At 46.1% G+C, this 19,833-nt stretch overlaps 2 protein-coding genes across 2 annotated transcripts; one reads left to right on the forward strand and one right to left on the reverse strand.

Moving 5' to 3' along the window:
* Nucleotides 1–343: 343 nt before the first annotated feature.
* On the reverse strand, nucleotides 344–5,908 carry M6PR (mannose-6-phosphate receptor, cation dependent). Its single transcript, XM_027723918.2, has 7 exons — nucleotides 5,720–5,908; nucleotides 4,195–4,365; nucleotides 3,826–3,998; nucleotides 3,627–3,736; nucleotides 3,297–3,427; nucleotides 2,650–2,776; nucleotides 344–2,092 (listed from the first exon to the last, which is right to left on the reverse strand). The coding sequence occupies exons 2-7, from the start codon at nucleotides 4,362–4,364 to the stop codon at nucleotides 1,970–1,972; spliced, it is 834 nt and encodes a 277-aa protein (XP_027579719.1). The 5' UTR covers nucleotide 4,365; nucleotides 5,720–5,908; the 3' UTR covers nucleotides 344–1,969.
* Nucleotides 5,909–9,272: 3,364 nt separating this feature from the next.
* KLRG1 (killer cell lectin like receptor G1) lies at nucleotides 9,273–19,342 on the forward strand. The gene is made up of 5 exons (XM_027723923.2): nucleotides 9,273–9,434; nucleotides 13,860–13,952; nucleotides 14,662–14,813; nucleotides 17,409–17,512; nucleotides 18,476–19,342. The coding sequence occupies exons 1-5, from the start codon at nucleotides 9,317–9,319 to the stop codon at nucleotides 18,585–18,587; spliced, it is 579 nt and encodes a 192-aa protein (XP_027579724.1). The 5' UTR covers nucleotides 9,273–9,316; the 3' UTR covers nucleotides 18,588–19,342.
* Nucleotides 19,343–19,833: the final 491 nt, after the last annotated feature.

The raw sequence follows: 19,833 nt of genomic DNA on the forward strand, positions 1-19,833 counted from the left end.
AATCCCCCTCCTGAACCTGAACATTAACCGAGTCTTTGAGAAGTACAACCTTCATCACACAGCTACTTTTGATTTTTGTTGCTGCAGAAGAATACACAGCATAACCCATCCATCCATAACTACCTGAGATTTTAAAGTTTCAGTTTTAAAAGATGTGCATAGCCTTCCCTCTTAAGGAAGGGGAACTGGAGTGAAACAATGTGGCAGCAAAAACCATGAACTAACATAAATGGATTCATTATTGGCAAGAGTAGTTCAGGCACAAGGCACCACCTTTCAGCCTTGGGTAAGAAAGATACTTTGGCACCAAAGCAAGCTCCTGTTACATCAGCACAACACTTCATAAGGTTTTTTGGTCACTTTATTTTTGAAAGTTGTGTTTTGTACAAAAAAAATTACCTTAAACACCACCATGAAAAACAGTTACAACAGACTTCCTATTTTTCCCATGTTATGAGAAAGACTGAGACTGTAACAAAAGTCAAAGAAAGCAGGAATTGTTTGCCCACTCTAAACCCAGCAAAAAAGCAGGGCTACCCCTTTTCTCTCAATGTCGTTGTTCAGACAGCATTAAAAATACATGAATCTTGTCTGTACTCTGCTGTTAACAGTAGTGGCTTGCTTATTCACAGTCTCTGCCCTCAAGACTGAGGGCAGTTCTCCTGCCAGTCCACAATAGGGTAGAAGGGGATTGCTCAGAGTGTAGCCTCTCAAATAAAAAGCCATTAAGAATCAAGGTGCCAAGTTCCAGAAGGTTCCCCGTAAGTCTATAACTCAGCTGTACCTGCTTTTCACCAGGGCCCCAAGAGAAGATCTCTCACTCCCAGACATTGGCAGCACGTGAGTACCATCTGCACAGGGCAAGTGTATTAAGACTGGCCTGCACCATGCTTAAGGGGACAGTAATTTATGAAAGTTGACCAAGTAAGTGCAAGAGTCCCTTATGCAGTTTTCAATGTGTTACCATTCTTATCCTGGGCTTCCGTGGTTCCTATTATATAAAAATAAATTCTGATAGCTTCACAGGAAAACCCTCTGCCAAACAAGGAACTTCTGGCAAGCATGAAATCACAATGCTGACAGTGACTGTGCTGTGTGGGCAGTCACCTTGGGAAGCTTGTATCAGAACTCAAATGGCAGCTACCTGTCTCATTTTGTCTTAATGTCAGTTCAGTTTCAGCAAATGTTCCTTTTCCTTAGCAGCACATCGTTTCCTTTTGCTTCTCAATGATTGAGAAGACAGAGACAATATTTTGACTGAACTGAAGTCATGAGACTATATTTAACTCCTATATCTTTTTAGCATTGCCCCTCTCCAGTCTGAGAGGCTGGCATGCATCCCTTTACAGCTGTTGAAGGAAACCAGTGCATACTTCTCAATACTTTGCCATTCGTAAAACAAAAGACTGCACAGGTGCTAATGCCTCTTCTGCCCCCAGAGTCTGGCATAGAGCACTCTGTGCCAGGTATGCCAGCAGAAACTGTGTAACAGTGCAGAAGCTAGAAAAGCTGAAAATGCATTCAAAGAAAAATAATTCCAGTGTAAACCCTAGGGAAAAAAAAGACAAAATATGCCTTTTACAGTGTCAGCTGTTTTAGCACATGGCCTTTTTTCCTTCCCCTTTCTGCACCCATCCATGGCCCTTTTTTCTTCTCAGTGATTCATCTCCCATTCCTGCTCAGTGCTGAAAACTCATATTGCTTTCTTGTTGTCTTTACTCAACTCTCAGCACTTCTCCCCCAGCTTTGCTGCATTTTTAAAAACCTAGAACAGCATTATATTTGTAAGACACACCATCAGGGACCAGCGCTGTTCACATCCAGAGGCATCCATGGGACTCAACACACCGGAGACGGCAGAAGCAGTGTAAAGAAAATCAGAAGTGAGAGAAGGAGAACTGGCTGGGAGGCACCCGGCTAAACAAGCACTGGGAAGATGGGGAGAAAAGAACTCGGTGTGGAAAGCCTATCACATTGGTAGCAAGTGGTCATCCCGTTCTTCTGACTCCTCGCCCAGCTGGTCATCCCCCACACCACGGTACGCGGCTGGCGCGTTTCGAGGCTTGGATCGGCACACAAAGTCACAGCCGTCCTACAAGCACAGGACATGGCACCAGCATCAGACTCTGCAACTGACTCAGCATCCAAAGCAAAGCGGCTCCTGCGACTTCCCTTTTGCTAAGGGATTATGCCTATCGCTGTGCTACCTAAGACATGTCCCCAGAACTTGTCTTGACATAAAAACATCCTACTCGGTCATGAAAGCTCTGGGCATATTGATTAACAGTGTGCAGCAACATCAGGCCAAGGCAAGCACGAGGGATAAATGGCACTGCCTATAATGACCAAGGGAGGGTTTCAGGGAGGTCGGACATGAGTATTTCACAGTCCCCAGGTGAACATTTCTCTCTGCAAAGCATTAATCCCTAAAAAGTATGTGTTCCAGTTACGTAGCAGTTGCAGGATAGTGGCAGGGAATCGGTCTTGGCAAGGATTCAAAAACAGAATACTCAAGAAAAATGAAACAGATATCTTCTTCTTCTGCTTCAAAGTACATCACTCTGGCAGTAGGTCTACCCAAGAGACATAGTCTGCCATTTTCTCCTAATACAGGTGCCAGGCTGGGAATATATAGGGATTTTCACTCACCGCCACCAAATTGCCCAGATCTTGCCAGAAGGCAAAGTGAGGAAACTGCTCCATGCCCTTTGCTCCCACTACAAGGCGCTGGTAGAGGAACCCACCAATGATGTAGACTGCAATCAGTGAGGCAAACCTGGAACGCAGAATTAAAATAAATAAATAAAGCTGAAGAAATCCTATAGACAATTTATTTCAACCCAGCTACCTGCCTCATATTGGCATTAGAGAAAGTATCTGAGCACCACTCAAGAGCAGAGCTAAGGTCCCCAAATTATCGATTTGATAGTTTAAATCTTTTAGCAGCATTATGTGAAGCAGTGCCTCTAAGCACAAACACAGAAAACGAGTCAAGACTCCTAGTCTGCATTCTGAGCTCTAGCAAAGGGCCATTATACATTTTTAGGAAGTCACATCTCCATGTTTAAGTGCATTTGTCTGTAAACTATGAAGGACACTCTTTACAGGGAACAGAGCAGCCCTGCATCATGCTTAGAGCAAGAGCTTTGGTCCAAAAAGCTCAGAGGCATAGTAACATCTAATGGTGGCTGTGGGTAGGTATACTACAATTAGTTAGTCTACTATAGCATTTGTGAGGTTTCTAAATAGCACTGGAGATTATGGCCTAGGCACAAACAGCTCTTCCAATGACTCACGTGATCAGTAGAATGGAGCCAACGCTGAGGTGGGAATTCTCAGCTGGACAAGCCACACTGCTGTCCATCTCAAAGAGGTAGAAACATTCCTGCTCCTTTTCCCGCTCTTCAGAAATAATGCTGAATGAACTCTGTAATTTGGAAAAGTTAAGTCATGTGAAAACATGCCCAGGCACATTGAACTTCACCAGGAGACAGTTTTATCATTGCTGGTGCAGCTAGGCAACAGATACTAGAGGACACCTTGCTGGCCCCTCAAAGCCCTTCTGCTTACAAACAACTACTTGTCTGGCAGCCTCCTGATCCTCTCCCACCTCATATGTCACTCACCGCTGTAACTCCTCGCTTGCAAGAAATCATTATCACAGCTCGTCTCTTCTCACCACTGCAGTGACTGCCATATGAATCACCTCCTTTATAAATCAGCATGATCCAGTCACCTGCCAGGAGAGAAACATACAGGCTGCAAATCCAGATCAGGAGGCAAAAGGCAGCTGCTGAGTAAGAAAAGTGTGGAGTGGAATCTTACTTCCATTGAAGACCTGGGTTTCATTGATTCTTCCTATCACTGTGGTCTTTCCGTTGTGTCTATCTGTTTGCACCAGGCCACCATAATCGTGAGAGGTGCTGTTGACCTCCCTGCACACCCTGAATTGGTAGACGTAGTTTTCCGTTTTGCCTTTCTCCACAGTCACATTAAACCTGCAGCAGGGAAAGGACAGAACAGACAGCCCATCGGATTACAAAGAACAATTCTCAGAGCAGCAGGCACTTCAGACCTGCAAAAGTCAGAGTCCATACAGACGGGGGAGCCCATTTTGCAGCCCTACCCCAAATCTTCCCCTCCTCCCGGCCCAAGGGCTGGCACTGCACAGCCCTGCAGGGTGTTGTACTGTACCTCATGTGGCTCAGGGGCTCCAGTTTCTTCAGTAGGGCTCTTTCCATTTGTGACTCACTGCTTTCATCACCAATCACATCACAGCTCCTCTCTTCAGACTGCTCAGCCCCCGCTACAGCCAGGGCCATAAAGACCAGCAGCAAGGCAGAGGTATGGCAAGGTGATGACATCCTGGACACAAGCCACAGGAAACACAGAGGATTAAGTGTTTCAGCCCTCTGCAAACTAACTTCAGGGTCACGGAGTCAATGATTAGCCACTTCCTCAGTCCTGACTGCAAAAAGGAGAAGGTGAAGTCTAGAAACAACTCACAGTTCCCAAGAGACACTAAATCTGAGTCTCTTACCTGGCCAAAGGCAATTCATGTGGCCCACTTGGGACTCTTTTCTGAATTTTCCCTTGGGACCTCACAATGTTTTGCTGCTGAGCACATTAATTAGCTGTCAGACCAGAGTCCAGCAGGTTGAACACTGGAGTAATTTTCAGGCATAAGCCACTATTATTGCATTGCACCGAGAAGCCAGTCAGCAGAAAATTATTTATCAGGCCTCTAATCAATCCTCTTCACAGATCTCATGTAAAGAGCTCACAGGAAAGACCCACTGTGATTAGTCAGGCTCTGTTTGTTCAAATGGCTTAATCTTAATAATTATCTTTCTAGTACTACTTTAGCTGAGAATCTGAAAGTGTTTAATACTGCTAAGCTGCAACTTCACAGAAGTCTTCTGTTTACACAAGGGATGGAGGAAAGCAAGACATCCTGTGTGAGATCCAAGCAACGAAGCTGTAATGATAACAATAATAAAATCTAGAAGACCTGGCTTTCAGGTTCATGCTAAAATCACATACAAAACATTCAAAGATTGCACGAGCCCACCAGCGCGGTGCAACAAATTCTCCTGCCGCAGATTTTGGTAAAGCCCCACGTGCTGGCGGAAGGCAGCAGGGAGACCCTCAATTAAACAATCACCCGGCTGCAGACGGGCACAGAACCCATCTGACTGAACCCAATGGTTTCCCCGCATCGCTGCCGGACACTGCCGAGCCGGGGCTCTGCTTGCCACGGGGGCCAGGCACCAACACAAGGTTAGAAACGCCTAAACTACAGAATCGGTCCAACCTCCTCGCACAAGCAGGGCCGTCCTAGAGCACAATGCACAGGATGGCGTCCAGGCGGCTCTGGAATGTCCCCAGCGAGGGAAACTCCACAGCCTCTCTGGGCAGCCTGTTCTAGTGCGCGCTGGCTGAAATGAGGAAGCCCGTGACACGAGGGCTCGTGACTCGTCTCTCCCGAGGCCACAGGCAGGTCCCTGCCCCCAGCACTGGACACGGCTCCTCCCGGGAACCTGCCGCGCGCCGCCGGAAGCGACCCCGGCCGGGCCCCCCCGGCCGCGGTCCCGCGCTCGCCCCTGCGGCTCCCCCTCGCCGTGCCCCGCTCCGCACCGTCCCAGCCCCAGCCCCAGCCCCAGCCTCAGCCCCAGCCTCAGCCCCAGCCTCAGCCCCAGCCCTAGCCCCGCGCACCCACCTGCGGCCGCCCCCGCGTCTTCCCCGCCGCGCACGGGCACAGGCGCCGCCGCCTGTAGGGAAGAGAGACCCGCGGGTCACGGGTATCCCATGCTGGGCGGGCCGCAGAGCGCAGGCACGGGCGACACCGGCCTCCTCCACGTCCCGGCCGGCTCCCCCGCCCGCCCCGCCAGCCGGAAAGAGCGTGGCGGAACTCGCGCTGCCACCAATGGGAGCCCGGGAGCCGCCGGGATCGCCCGCCCAGGAGCGGCCCCGCAGCGAATGGAGCGCGGCGGGGAGCGCCGGGCTGCGCCGGGCCCCGCCCACTTCCCTCCTCCACCCAATGGGCGGGGACTGGACGGCGCCGGGGCCCCGCCTCCCCTCGCTTCCCGTTCAATGAGCTGCGAGGGCCGGCGGAAGGGGCGAGCCCTCGGGGGGCGGGGTGGCCCTTTGGAGGCAGTGGGAGGGAGAGGGGTCAGTGAGAGGTGGTGAGACGCTGTGCCATGGGGTGGTGGTCGCCGGGCTACCGGCTGGAAGTCACCTCATTCAACTGCGTTGTGGCTTTCCCAGCTGGAAGTCGCGCTCTTCCCTCTTCTATCTCCGGTACAGCAGCAGGCAGGCTTCCCGGCGACAGCGCTCCCCTCACTCCCGCTGCCGGAGGCAGTGGTGGTCCAGGAGTTTGTCCTGGGGCTTTGCCATCCCCAGGGTGCCTCCAGAGTGTTATACGAGCGAGGGGTCTAAACCAGTTCACAAAACTGCTTTGTGTCCTCGATCCTTCTGATTTTGTCCCCACTTTGTATCTCTGTGGTAGACTCTTTCCAGTACGTCCATGTTTTGTTATACTTTGGAATGAAGGCGTCTCTCCCAGCTCCTGCAAGTTTTGCCACTGCAGAGGAATTCCAGGTCCAGCTGATAGTGCACAAGGGTGGTGGACTTGAGCATCTTGGATGCGATTCATAAAGCTATAAATTATTTGAGACTGGCCCATTTAAAGGACATTTATCTCCTTAAGTCATGCTCCCACTGCAATGATAAGAGAGTCCACTTTCCAGGGGTCTGTTGCTGGAAGGGACAGTTGTTCCTTGTCGGAGTTCTGAGGCTTTTGCATCTTTTACTTAAGAAAGAAATGTGGTGTTTAGTGAACTTAGCAACATGCTAGAGAAGCCACTTGTTTGAGAGAAGTTTGAGAGATTTCCCCATGGTATCCTGCTTCAGCAGTGAAGAACTGGGGGCATTGTTGGCTCCTGGAAAACTGATTGATTTAGTCCTGCTGTGATTCCACTGGGAGTATGGCACAGCTGCAAAAGTCAGACTTATTTATTCACACTTAGCTATTAACTGTGTGTTGCCCACCTCCTACGGTGTGACTGTTCCCTCTCTACTTCCTGTTGAAACTAAGAATTCAACTTACTGCTGATATTTGAGAAAAATTGGTAAACCACATCAAAACAGAGCTCTTAATTCTTGCCAGCCTTTACTTCTCCAGTTCTTCACAAATAGTGCTGTCTTTATGGTCACTCTGGCCTTGTAGGGCCTTTTCCCCTTGGTCTGGGCACTTAGGCTCTGTCTGAATCCTGTTGGCTTCTTTTCAGCCACACAGATTGTATTCCCAGCTAAGTTGCCCTTGCGAGTGTAGTAGCTCTCTGGGCTTGAGAGCTCTCTTTAGACTTCTGTATTATCCACTCAAAGCATCCAGGAAAGACTTTCTTCCTCTTCCTTCTGTCTTCTGCCTTCCCTTTCCCTTCAAGCACAGACTCCCTGTCTTGCTGTCTACAGGCTCTACCCATGATTGCAAGGAATTCTGTGGGTGCTACATGCCACCCTTAGAGGCAAGTGGAGAAATTTGCAGAAATATCCAATTCATGCCTTCCTAGACATGTGCATTGTAACAAATTGGCCACAATACTGTATCAAACTAAGCATCCTCCCATGCAATCATTTCTCAAATTTAGAGCATGTCACCAGGACGCATAACAATCATCCCTGTTGGGAATAGCAGTCATCTCAACTACTTACTTGAGAATGCTCAAACAATTCTGGTAAATTACATGTACTGTGCTGAAGATGTGCACCCTGAGCCTGGCAAACATCCTCATTCTGAACATGAAATGAAAAGGATCAGAATCTGGATTAAAACAAAAATCAGCCAACTATGCAGCTAAGAGGTTTCTCAGGATGCTAGAAGCATCAGTAGTCCCCACCATAGAATCAAAGAATCTTTTAGACTGGAAAAGACCCTTAAGATCATTGAGTTCAACCATTAACCTGACACTGCCAAGCCCACCACTAAACCATGTCCCTAAGCTTCACATCTGCATCTTTTTTAAAAACTTTCAGGGATAGCCATGCAACCACTTCCCCGGGCAGCTGTCCCAGTGCTTGATAATCCTTTTGGTGAAGAAATTTTTCCCACCATCCAATCTAAACCTCCTCTGGTGCAACTTGAATTATTCTCATCAATGGTCAGTACTTCAAAAGAAAAGTATCCTTTCCTGTTATTGCTGACCACGGAGTCACAAAATGATTGCATTGGGAAGGGATCTCTCAAGGTTTTTTGGTCCAACTCCCTGCTCAAGACAGGCCATCTACAACCTGGTCCACCTACAGCCCAGGACTGTGTCCAGACAACTCTCTATTGAGGGAGACACCTCAACCTTTCTGGCCAACTTCTGTCAGTGTTCGATCACCTCACGGTAAAAAAGCGTTTCCTGATGTTCAGAGAGAAGACCTTCTGTGTTTCAGTTTGTGCCCATTGCTTCTTGTCCTGTCACTGGGCACCATTAAAAAGATTTTGACTCTTCTTGTAACCTTCCTTCAGGAATTTATATGCATTAATTAGATCCTCTCCAAGATGTCTCTTCTTCAGGCTAAACAGTCCCAGATCTCTCAGCCTTTACTCATAGAAGAGGTGCTGCAGTCCATCATCTTTGTGGCTCTTTGCTAGACTCTCTCCAGCATGTCCATATCTCTCTCATACTGATGCTGTTAAGGTGTTGACTCAGAGAGCCTTAGGGATGCCAGCTCTCAGTGTCTGCCTTGTGTCACGAGCATATTCACACTGGTATTTGGTGTAGAAAGAGTTCCTAGTAGAAGTGTCGAGAGCTTATAAGACTTCCTTCTCAAACCCATACTGTCCACCTCTACTTCCCTTTTGACAGCAGCTGGGCTGCCAGTTTGCCATAGCCATTGCTTATCGCACTTTTCATCTTGTGCACATGCTATTCACCTTCTCAGCTTGTGCTCTCGTTATCCACCTGCTTCTGACTCTGAGAGGAAGCTCCTCAGAGCAGTGCACATCCTCCCAGTTACTGCATCACTGTAACCATGCCCTCTTGCATTGGCAACAATTAAAATACTCATGAGCTTGGTGATTAATCACCTTTTCCACCAGCAGTTTTTCTTAAAACATCCTTCATCAGATTAGGAAATGGAAGTTACTGCAGTAACACTGCTTTCCATTCTATTGTAAATTTGGTTGTCTTGAGCAGCTGGAGATGGAGGCTGCAACTTCACATTACTTGTCTTTTAAATATAGCCTCAGGTTTCCTGTTTCGCAGGCGTGGAGCCCTGTTGTTCAACAGCCTGATCGAAACACCTTGTGCTCACTCTTTGCTTTGGCATGGAGGGAAGCAGATCAGAAACTTCTGCAGCTGACATGAGTGAGGAGGTAACGTATACTTCTGTCAGATTCTCTCAGGCTTCTCCGCCAAGGGCCAAAGCTTCACAGGAAAAAAGAGGTAAGAAAGCCAGGTGAGGTCAGTCAACAAAAGATTTTGTTTTGAGTGCAAGCAAGATCTAATAGAAACCCTCTGAGCTGGCCACTGATTCGGAGTGCCAGCTTAGGGTGCTGTTGCTTTGGTTCTAAAATTACTGTGAATATTTTAATGTGAAAAAAAGCTGATGGGTTAGAGACCCAGCTTTGTCCCCCTCCCTCTCTGTGTCAGACCTCTTTCAGTGTCTACGCCTGGGAATTCAACCCAGGCATCCTTTTGTCCTCAAGAGGTTTAAGGTTGTCTGCTTGTCAGCAATAAGAGATTGTGAGCAATAGTTCTCTGAAGGGCAGGCAAGATGTGAATACAGAAAAATTAGAGGCATATGGTAATCAGAGATCAGAGAGAGAAGGCATATGATATCATCCAGCCTCTCTCCCCTGGGGCTATTCAGGATTCTTTTGTAATAGATTTTTTTTGTTTTCTGTGTTCTAGTTTTATATACCTCCCAGTGAGCAAGTTTTCAGCTTTTCCCTTGAGACAGTTCTGCAGGGCATCTTACTATCAGGAAGATTTTCTTAGTGCTTTCCTTAAATTTTTTCTTCCCTTATTTTCCCTCCATTACCCCTGATAGGCCTTGTCAGTGTCGCATTGAGCAATGCCTCTGGCTGCTTAGTTGAGAAATGCCACCTTAGAAGAGTGAGATTTTGCACTCACTGATGGTCATTCTTTGTAAGTGTCTCCTTGCAAAATATTGAAGGGGTTGGAACTGGATGATCTTAAGGTCCTTTCCAACCCAAACTGTTCTATGATTCTATGAAATGCCTGTGTACTTCAGATGAGTTGTGTTGCATTGGCTGCAACACTGATGGTTCACCTTAATTTTTTTCACAGTTGTTACAGCAGAGGGGCTCTTACTGTGGGACACAAGATTTCTATGCTCTGATCAGAATAACTGCATATACCTGTGGTGGTTACTGCTGCCTGGTCACTTGCTGTGCTATGGAAACAAAGCCAGCACGGAAACCCCCAAGTTTCTCTCTAGTACTCACATTTGATCTGCTTGGAAAGCAGTCTTGCTTTTGCATGTGGTTTCATCTGAAAACACAGTGACATCTCTTGAGATGTTTGCATTTTTCTTTTTAATATTCCTCCTTTTCACAGTCTTTTGTGTACCCTCATCTTTTTGAGCTAAAGTCAGAGAGCCTAAAATAAGGAAGCTGATCTTTGAACACACTTTCTGTGTGTGTTATTTGATTATTTCTCAGCTCTCTTCAGCATGCAAAGGGTCCCTAAGGAGCTCAGTTCAAGTACCTTTCTTTAGAAGATCTTTATATTCAACTCTGTCCCTGCCTCCATCACTTTTGAGAGGGGTGCTCTCAGGCATTTTTTTCTCTGTTCAAATGCACACCCTTGCTGACTTTGTAGTCATCTCTGTGGCACACTATCACGGACGTATAGATCAGTCATCTGATTAAACAAACAGGTTTTGGCTCTTATGAACTACTCAAAAACAAAGAGTTGCCCTGGTTGTGTCTTCTGTTTGGCTTCCAGAGAGTCTTAGATGTGCTGCAGTACTAAAATGTCAGTCCAAGTAGTCACTTAAGACAGTGCTAGCCTGGGTGATGTGTTTGTCATTTCCTTTTTTCTGCAGTTGGTCTAAAACAATAGAGAACTGCTCTATTCATTGCCGAGAGGCACCAGCTCGGGTGCTAGGTGCTGACATTTAAGGATTAACCGTTTCACAGACTGTCATCCCAGCCTTGTCCTGGCAGTAGTTTTCCCTAAAATCAGTTAACAGTTATCTGAAGGATCCAGGAGATAGCTTCTTTGGAGAGGCAAGAGAGGAAGGAAAACAAGTGCAAATCCTCAGAACCAAGAGATATGTTTCAACAGATATTTATCCCCTTTTACTTAGTTTTCAGTTGCAGTCTGCAGAGAAGAATCTCCACCCTATCTGTTATCCTTAGGCTGACATTCTCTTGAGGCTTATTCTGATGACAAAACCCAAGTCACCAGAGATACAAACATGACCTTACAAGAGGAATAGAGAGCAGAGTCAAAGTTCAAGTTCCAGACTCAGTCCAAGTCCTTAAATTCTCCCATTATCTCCTTGTGTGAAGCCAAGGACTACATTGTAACTGAAAAGTCTTTCTGTATTTTGTAACTGAAAAGGGGTGGGGTTTTGTTATTTAATAATGAGTTTACAAAATAAGAAATGTTGTAATTTTTTTAACTATGATTGGGCAGTTAGAAGCCCTACAAGCTTCAGGAAACATGAAAAAACCTTTATCTTAGAAAAGATCTTTATACCAAAAGAATGATGCTTACAACAAAACTCCCTCATGCTCTCCCTTGTTACCTTAGAAACTTCTTCTAGCCAAAATTGCAGGTCTAAATATATTGCTAAAAATGAGAAAATGACCTTAACATTAGTGAGCCTGCAAACTGCTCAAGATCAAAATGAATTACTATTTATTAATTTACTGATTTGGTCTACTTTCTGTATTTGACAAAGCTTCCAGCGTTTAAAGGACACATTCTTGTTTTTTAAGTGAAGTCCCTTTCCCCTCTGTTTTAGTGCTGGCTTTCTTTGTCTTTCCCATGCTATTCTTGATACGTGATATACGTTGTTTTTCAGCCTCCACCAAGAGATCAAGTGTGTTTCTTTGGGTCTTGTGACATGACTGAGAGAGAAGCACCTCAAATTTAATGAGATCCAATGGGGACTTTGTTGCTGGATTTGGATAGAAGGCTCTGGAGCATCACAAGAGCAGGATGTAGTACATAAGTTAACTGCACATTTACTGCTTTAACTTAGAAAGTCCTGTTGTCTGTGCTGCTATCATATTGAGATTAATAAAAAGAAGCAAACCAAACTCCCCTGGAATTCATCTGTGGCCGTGTCATCCTCTCCTCAGTTGGGGTGAGAGGAGATTTTAGTGGTGGGATTTCAAATGTTTTATGGGAAGTGAACGCCTCTCAGGTCAAACACAGCTGCAGGAGATGACAACGGGAAAGCAACATGCAGCCTGGAGATTAACATGTCCTGCTGGACAAGAGCAGATCTGTAGGAAAAATCCTTGCTTTCAGTTTAAGAAAATGGCAAAAATACCTGCAGGACAAGGAAAAATGCAGCAAGAAGTTCTTTATTGCAGTGCTGGGTGCAATCCTAAGTCGCATAGGCCTAGATGCACACCAGCCATTTGAAACACGCGCCTTTTGTATTCTCTTGGTTACATAAGCTGTTACATATTCAGTGATTTCCAGGTTTTTTACCTTAAAAGGTAATTTCTTGGACTCAGGAGGGGGTGTTACCCTCCCTCTTGATTGATTTGTGATGTATCCCCCCGTACGTTGTGCAGGGGGGTCTCTCTGCACACAAAGGGTAACCACACCACAGAGGGTACATTTTTGTTTTTATACTTTTCCCTATTCCCGGCCACAAAGGTTCCCTGGCGTCAGGCCCAGACAGGACCTTCCACCTTACAGCTTTTACGATACACCTAAAAAACCCCTTGGAATTAAATGGAAAAAAAGAACCCCCCCCCCCCTTTCTGTTTTCCACTAAATTCATTTGCTTATAATAAAACCAGATTATTTATTTCTCATAGATCTCTACATGTCAGTCCTGACCAGCCCTTTGAAAGGAAGCTGTGCTGGACTACAGTGGAGGCTGCCCCAAGGACTCACCCTCTGCCACTGGTAGCAATTGAACAGCAGGTGGTGGTGGTGAAATTGTGGACGGACAGACATTCCAAGGTCTTCAAGGCTGGCTCTCCCACCCTGCCACCCCACGTGGAAGAGGCAGATGAGAACATAGAACTGACTTGGGAGTATCCTGGGAAGATGTAACATGACCATGTGCTTTAGCCTGTGAACAGGATGCTAAGATTAAACCTGTTGCTGTTGCTGAAAGAGCTAGGGGAAAAGCTTTGGGTTTCTTTTTACATTTAAGCTTGAACATGGTGGCTGTAGCAATACAGCTCTGTGTTTCCACCCCAAACTTCAATGCTGAGGCAGGAGCGGGTTTGTTGGGAGGCTCCTGCCAGCACAAGGCTCCACATGGTGCCTGGGGGGCTCCAGCTGACTTGTGGTAGGTGCTTCCTCTTCTGGGGTCAGCCACCACAGGGGTCGGACCAGCTGTCTCTGTGGCCAGGAAGGGGCAGAGCTGTGGCTGATCTGGAGATGGGCACCTCCTGAGAAGCTCAGGCTGGGACTGATTGCCCTAAGCCCAGTTGAAGTGGGACCCTGTGCCAGTGGGCAGGGGCATGGGGAGACCCCAGGTAGGCTGGGCAGCAGCAGTGATGTCAACCATGTGCAGAGTGTAGACAGTGTTGCTCTAAAGAGTTCAATTCTTTATGGAAATGCGCTGGACAAAGCAAACTATGTAAAACCATGGTCAGTTTTCACGTGTCTCCTGCTCACTGTGACTTCTTTTCTCTTTTACAGCTCCCCATCTGCGGTCAGTGGTTGTGCTGGGCTTGGCTATAGGCTTTGGGATATTGAGCACCTCCCTAGTGATTGCTTTGATTTGGAAGATGAGTAAGTGCACAAGGCATTACTGAGAATGAGCAACAAAAGCAAAGGACTGGAGACTCATCTAAGTACTCCATTATACGGGGTTAAACCAGAAGCTATTCTAGGTTTCTACCAGCCTTATGTACCCACTGCCTATCCAGAATATTTTGAAGAATTTATTCCTTGTGCAGACCCCAGGCAACCCATTTCAAATCCTGTGGCAAAGGACAGTGAAACATATTGTAAAGTTTTTGTAGACTTGCCTGCTGTAAGTACAGTGTTAAACTGTAGAACAAATGTGTAAGGTCCGTTACACTTCTGCATGCATGCAGAAGGCGCTAGACCATGGGGAGGAGCCTACTGTTATCTGCTTAAAATCCATTCACCTGATGTGTGGCATAATCACAGTGTACCCACAGAGTGTACTCTGCTTTCAGATAGCCAATTTTAGTTATTGGATGTCTGAGTAGTTCAGTGGAAACCTGGGGTGGGTGGGGGTGTGTGTGTGGGGGTGCAAGCGTATGCTTGCACTAGGATCAGATTGCACGTGACTATTGTAAGAAGATTTGGAAATTGCACAGAGAATCTGTATTTGTGCATTGTTATTTTCAGATGCTTGTGTTTTCTGCATTGCAACTGTCCAGAAGAGTTGCTTTTCAGCACGTCCTTGCTGATAAATGTATTTCTGTTGGTTAATGATAGAGAAAAGCTAATATTTTGACTTCTTTTACAGATGACTCCTACCCACACTGCCCTGAAGAGTGGGTGGCCTACAGAGGGAGCTGCTACTCCTTCTCCAAGGAGGAGAAGGACTGGAATTCCAGCCGGGTATCCTGCTGGTCACAGGGAGCTCACCTCCTGGTCATCAGTGATACCCGGGAAATGGTAATGATTTTCTTAGTCTTTGAGGATCTCCCATTTCCTTGCAGATACTAAGTGATTGACATCCAAGCAGTTTTGTCACTTCAGCAATATTTTGGCTTTAAATGAGAGGAAGGACTTATAATTGATGTTACAGTGCACTGCCAGTTTCAGTATACACCTTAGAAGTTTGCAGGAAGCAGAGAAGCAAAGGGGAGAAGGGAGACATGAGGGTCACTGTCAGCTACTCAGAATCATCCTATGAGGAATGTTAGGAGACAACCTTTTCCACTGCTCCTCTCCACCTCCCCTCCTATCCTCAATAAGGCTGATTGAGTGAGTACAGGAAATGACTGTGACACTAGGCAGTCACGTACTCATCGCTCACAAACCAGTACGTCCCCACTCTCAAGGAATGCTTCCTTTTCAAAAGCTGTGCTTCTCCTCCCTGCAACTGCTCCAGCTCCTCCTGCTCAGTGACCCATCCCATTCCCCGTGTTCATGCATGGATATTTCTTTCTCAATCTGTTTTCAGTGCTTACTTCCCGTCTCTGCCAAAATACCTCAGTTGTGCTGGTGAAAGGAGGAACCAGCTGTTCCTCTGCAGGTGCCCACCACGGGCAGGGCATGTATGGTCACTAAAGAAAGGGGTAGTGCTGATTACTGGGGCACTGAGGCACATCTGCTTAAGTAGAGCAGAAGCCTTGATCTGGTTTTGCGCAAGCCAGGGCTTATTAGCTTGGGTCCAATGAACGTGGACAGCTTCCAGTCCCTGGACAGAAGTTGCATTGTATGATGTTCTGTGGGGGCTTAAAAAGCCAGGTCTCTGCTTGACTGGGAGTATGTACCAGGCTTTCACATTTGCTTAGACAAATCCAGACTCCTTAAGAAGTAGGCATCTTCCCCAGGTTACCCGTTTTTGTGCATAAAAAAAGTCTCCCTGGTCTGTCTGCTTTCTTACTACCATCTCTGCTGCTTGAGTGTTACCCATTATCCCTGCTCAGACTTACCCATCTAAGTGAGACTTTCCTAGCTATCCATGCCTTATGCTGCAAGGACTATGATTGCTCAACCTCTGTGTGCCAGGGAAACGCGGTCACCTCCAAACCACCAGCAACACTCAAGTAGTTCCTCAAGCTGCTCCTATTCCCACAACTTTACCAAGCTAGCTTTGTTAATGCTTCTCTGTGAAGATGTCTTCTCTGAAGCTTTGTTATGGCAGCAGGAGATAAGGATGCAGCCCAGCCATACAACTGAAAGGTTGCTGTTCTTTGGTTTCATTGCAAAGGTGGACAAGAAAAACTTATCTCTCCTGGCTTTGTCTTTTATTTTTTTTGGAGGGAAGGGAGGGGCAGGGGATTTACTTCAGGGCTAAGTTTCTGTTGCAGGCTTCACCTTTTAACAATAAACAAGAGTTAAAATTTAGCCAAAAGGAAATGAACATTGCAAAAAAGTAAGAGGAATGTTTGTACAAAATTTGAAGAGCTTTGTTCCTGGGTTTGTTACGCATCTGTCAGTGCCTGCACTTCCTGCCCTGCCCTGGTTTTACCTGTAATTGTTAATACTTTGGTTTAGCTTGCTAGCTAGCTCCATGGTAGAGTGTTAATATTAATTCTAATAGCAAACATTCCTACATAAAGTGTGTAGGAAACTCCAGGAGATTGGGGTGCAGTTCATAGAATCATAGAATATGCTGAGTTGAAAGGGATCCATCAGGATCATTGAGTCCAGCTTCTGGCTCTGCACAGGACAACCCCAAGAATCACACCATGTGCTTGAGAGCACTGTCCAGAGACTTCTTGAACTCAGACAGGCTTGGTGCTGTGATCACTTCCCTGGGGAGCCTGTTCCAGTGCCCAACCATGCTTTGGGTGAAAAACGTTTTCCTGATATCTAACCTAAACCTCCCCCTACTCAACTTCATGCCTTCTCCTTGAGTCCTGTCACTGGTCATGAGAGCAAAAAGATCTGTACCATCCCCTCCACTTCCCCTCGTGAGGATGTTGGAGGCTCCAATGAGGTCTCCCATCAGTCTCATTCAGGCTGAACAAACCAAGTGACCTCAGCTGCTCCTCATATGGCTTCCTCTCCAGACCCTTCAACAACCTCGTGGCCCTCCTCTACATGTCTCTAATAACTTAATATCCTTTTTATATTTCGATGCCCAAAACTGCACACATGACTCAAGGTGAGGCTGCTCCAGTGAAGAGCAGAGCGGAACCATGACCTGCCTCCCGACCGGCTGGCGATGCTTTGCCTGATGCCCCCCAGGATGCGGTTGGCTCTCCTGGCTGCCAGGGCACTCATATTCAACTTGCATATTCGACAACAGTTGTTTCATATATATTGCCCTGAGAAATGTCCTTTGAAGAATCTCCCCAGGACGCTGAAAGCATGCTTACTTCCTTGTGAATGTACACATAGTTTTTATTCCAGGCATGATTTGCAAGGCTGATCTTCCTGAATAGAAGGTGTGGGTAAGCATATTGTCAACCACTTAAGGAACAATCAGGCAAAGGGATGTATCTTGCTTTCTGTTCTCTTTACTTATCCTGACCTCCATTCTCTGCTTGGCTTTCATTAGTCATTAGTCACTTGGTAATTCATCATCATTTCTAGGATCTGTTCAAGCGTATTCAAACAGAATGTTTCTGGATTGGATTGAGGAACAGCACAAGCTCTGGATGGATTTGGGAAGATGGCTCCATATCCAATTACACCAAGTGAGTTTCATTCTATTTTAAAAACAACAGTGCTAATTCAGATTGCCTGGTGTTCCACAATACCCAGAGTTCCTACTCCAGATCTCAGGACCTTTCTTCCTGGGCAGATTTTCTTCTTCCTGTCACCTGTACTGCACTAAGCTCAACATGGTCTGCTTTTTACTGCCCTGCACCTTGTAAAGGCATGTACCTGTGAAAACCAGGTCTAATATTAGTATTGCACTCCCTACTTCCCTCCAGCTGCTCAGACAAAGGATTTTATTTACCTGCACCACCCACACAGATGCTCGGTCAGAAAGGCATATGGCTTTACTGGGTTTAGCCACCTTGCACCAATTCTGTCAAGTGCTGGTGTCACTGGGTGTGAGGACCCTGCCCTTTGCTGCTGCACTGATGCCAACCCACATCAGAACCTTAATTTCAGCTCAGTCTCTACTTGGACAAAACTCAGCATTTTGCATGAGGGAAAACATTTATGGTTTGGTCCATTGACTTTGCCTGGCCTTTCCTTTTTATGACAGTTAAGACAATAAGTTAGTTTCTAGTGCCTCTTCAGCAAGGAAACTCACCCAAGATCTCACTGTCAGTAGGTCAGTACTCTAGGCACTCGATTTAGTTCCCTGCTTAAATCCAGCTTTCCATTCTTACAAACTCCTTGGAGGTGATCATCTTTCCATGAAACACTCAGCACTGCCATTCTCATGCTGGTGGATATCTCTGCCACTGCAAGGCATCATGTCTATGCTTCATTCTGATTTAGGTTCCACAATGGCAAAATTACTTGGTAGTAGCGGGAAGGTGGGTTCTTTAGTGTACATTTTATTTTCTAACAGCTGCCTTTTGGAGGTTGGGTTCTTTCATTTCCTCTGGGCTACACCCTTCGCAATCAAATGTTTTTTATTTCTTGCCTCCAGGAGACAATCTCAGCATTTTCTCTCAATCTCACTTCTGTGTCTCTTGCAGGGTCCTCTCTAACAGCCATGTGCAACACTGTGCTGTGCTGATGAAAGGTCGTTTTCATGCCTCCAGCTGTGAATTTCGTGCTCCATGGATCTGTGAGAAATCACTTAGATAAATCCTATGTGCATTTTCATCTCATAACGATCTCATCAATGGTATGAATTGATCATTGTCCTGCAAACCAAAGCTTCACACAAGAGCAATGACTTGCCTTTTCCATACCATCACAAAGGTGATTTGCCCATAAATGTAAGTTATCTTCAGTGGTAGATCTGTTCTCAGTCCACACGTGTTAGATTGCTGCTGTTTGTGACCAGGTGAGACCTTGGACATATTCCCTGGCCTAGTCTTTCCCTATTTGTCCTGTAAGAGCAAGAGCAACAAAAGCTTTATCACAACAGGTGTCTTCAGATCTTTGAGGGTGAGCTATCAATTTTCCTTCAATTTTGAGCATCAGATTTCATTTCCATTCCCTGCATCTCCATTGTCTGATATCAGAAGGACTGGAAAAATGAAGCCTGATATTCACTGATAGAAACATATAAACAGATTTTTCCCAGTGGCAGCCTCTCCTTTTGCATCCCAGTGCTATGAGTGGGAGAAAAGAGGGTGAAATGCAACTACAGCTTCTGTAAATCCAGCAGAGAAAATAAACCTCTAGTACTGCACTGGACCAAAAGTGTGTACCTGTGCCATTACTTCTCTCTGTTGGAAGGAACTAGTTGCAGGCCATGTTTTATAGGCCAACTTTAACCAAACTAGTCAAGACACAGGAGTCAAAGGTATACAGTTAATTGTGTGAAACTGAATCAACCAAGAACTTGTTTTCCTCCCCACTTCTGCACTTTCATACTGCAGAGAGAGGAAGCAGTGGACAAATCCTTAATAAAGGAACTTTCAGTTCAAATAGAGCAGAACCAGGCTCAGAGTTTGAACAGCATAAAACCACAGTGAATATTAAAGGTTGGACAGTAGATTGCATTTCCGCACAGCTGGAAAACTTTTTTACACACAGAGATTTCGTTCCAACAAAGGAAGAGAAATTTTATTAATTTCCAATTTATCCTCTTTGTGGTAATATATTTATATTTCAATTTACTATTGTCAATTTATCCTTGGTCCAGAATTGCAGTCAGAGCAGTAAGTCTGACAGGACTGCATGATGGTGGATGGTCCTGATGCAAAGTTACTGCTATTACCCAGTCTGAAGGTTTGACTGACATACAGGCTGCTGAGCCCATATGAATGACCTCTGAAGCACATGCAGCAACCATGGGCTGCTCTGAACATCCACCTCACTATGCAGATATGATATGGTGCACAGAAGTGTTTCCATGGGGATTTCCCAAACAGAAGACCTT

This window comes from Pipra filicauda, unplaced genomic scaffold (assembly GCF_003945595.2).
Source record: "Pipra filicauda isolate LSUMZ 115617 unplaced genomic scaffold, ASM394559v2 scaffold183_size1465899_pilon, whole genome shotgun sequence".
Classification (NCBI taxonomy): domain Eukaryota; kingdom Metazoa; phylum Chordata; class Aves; order Passeriformes; family Pipridae; genus Pipra; species Pipra filicauda.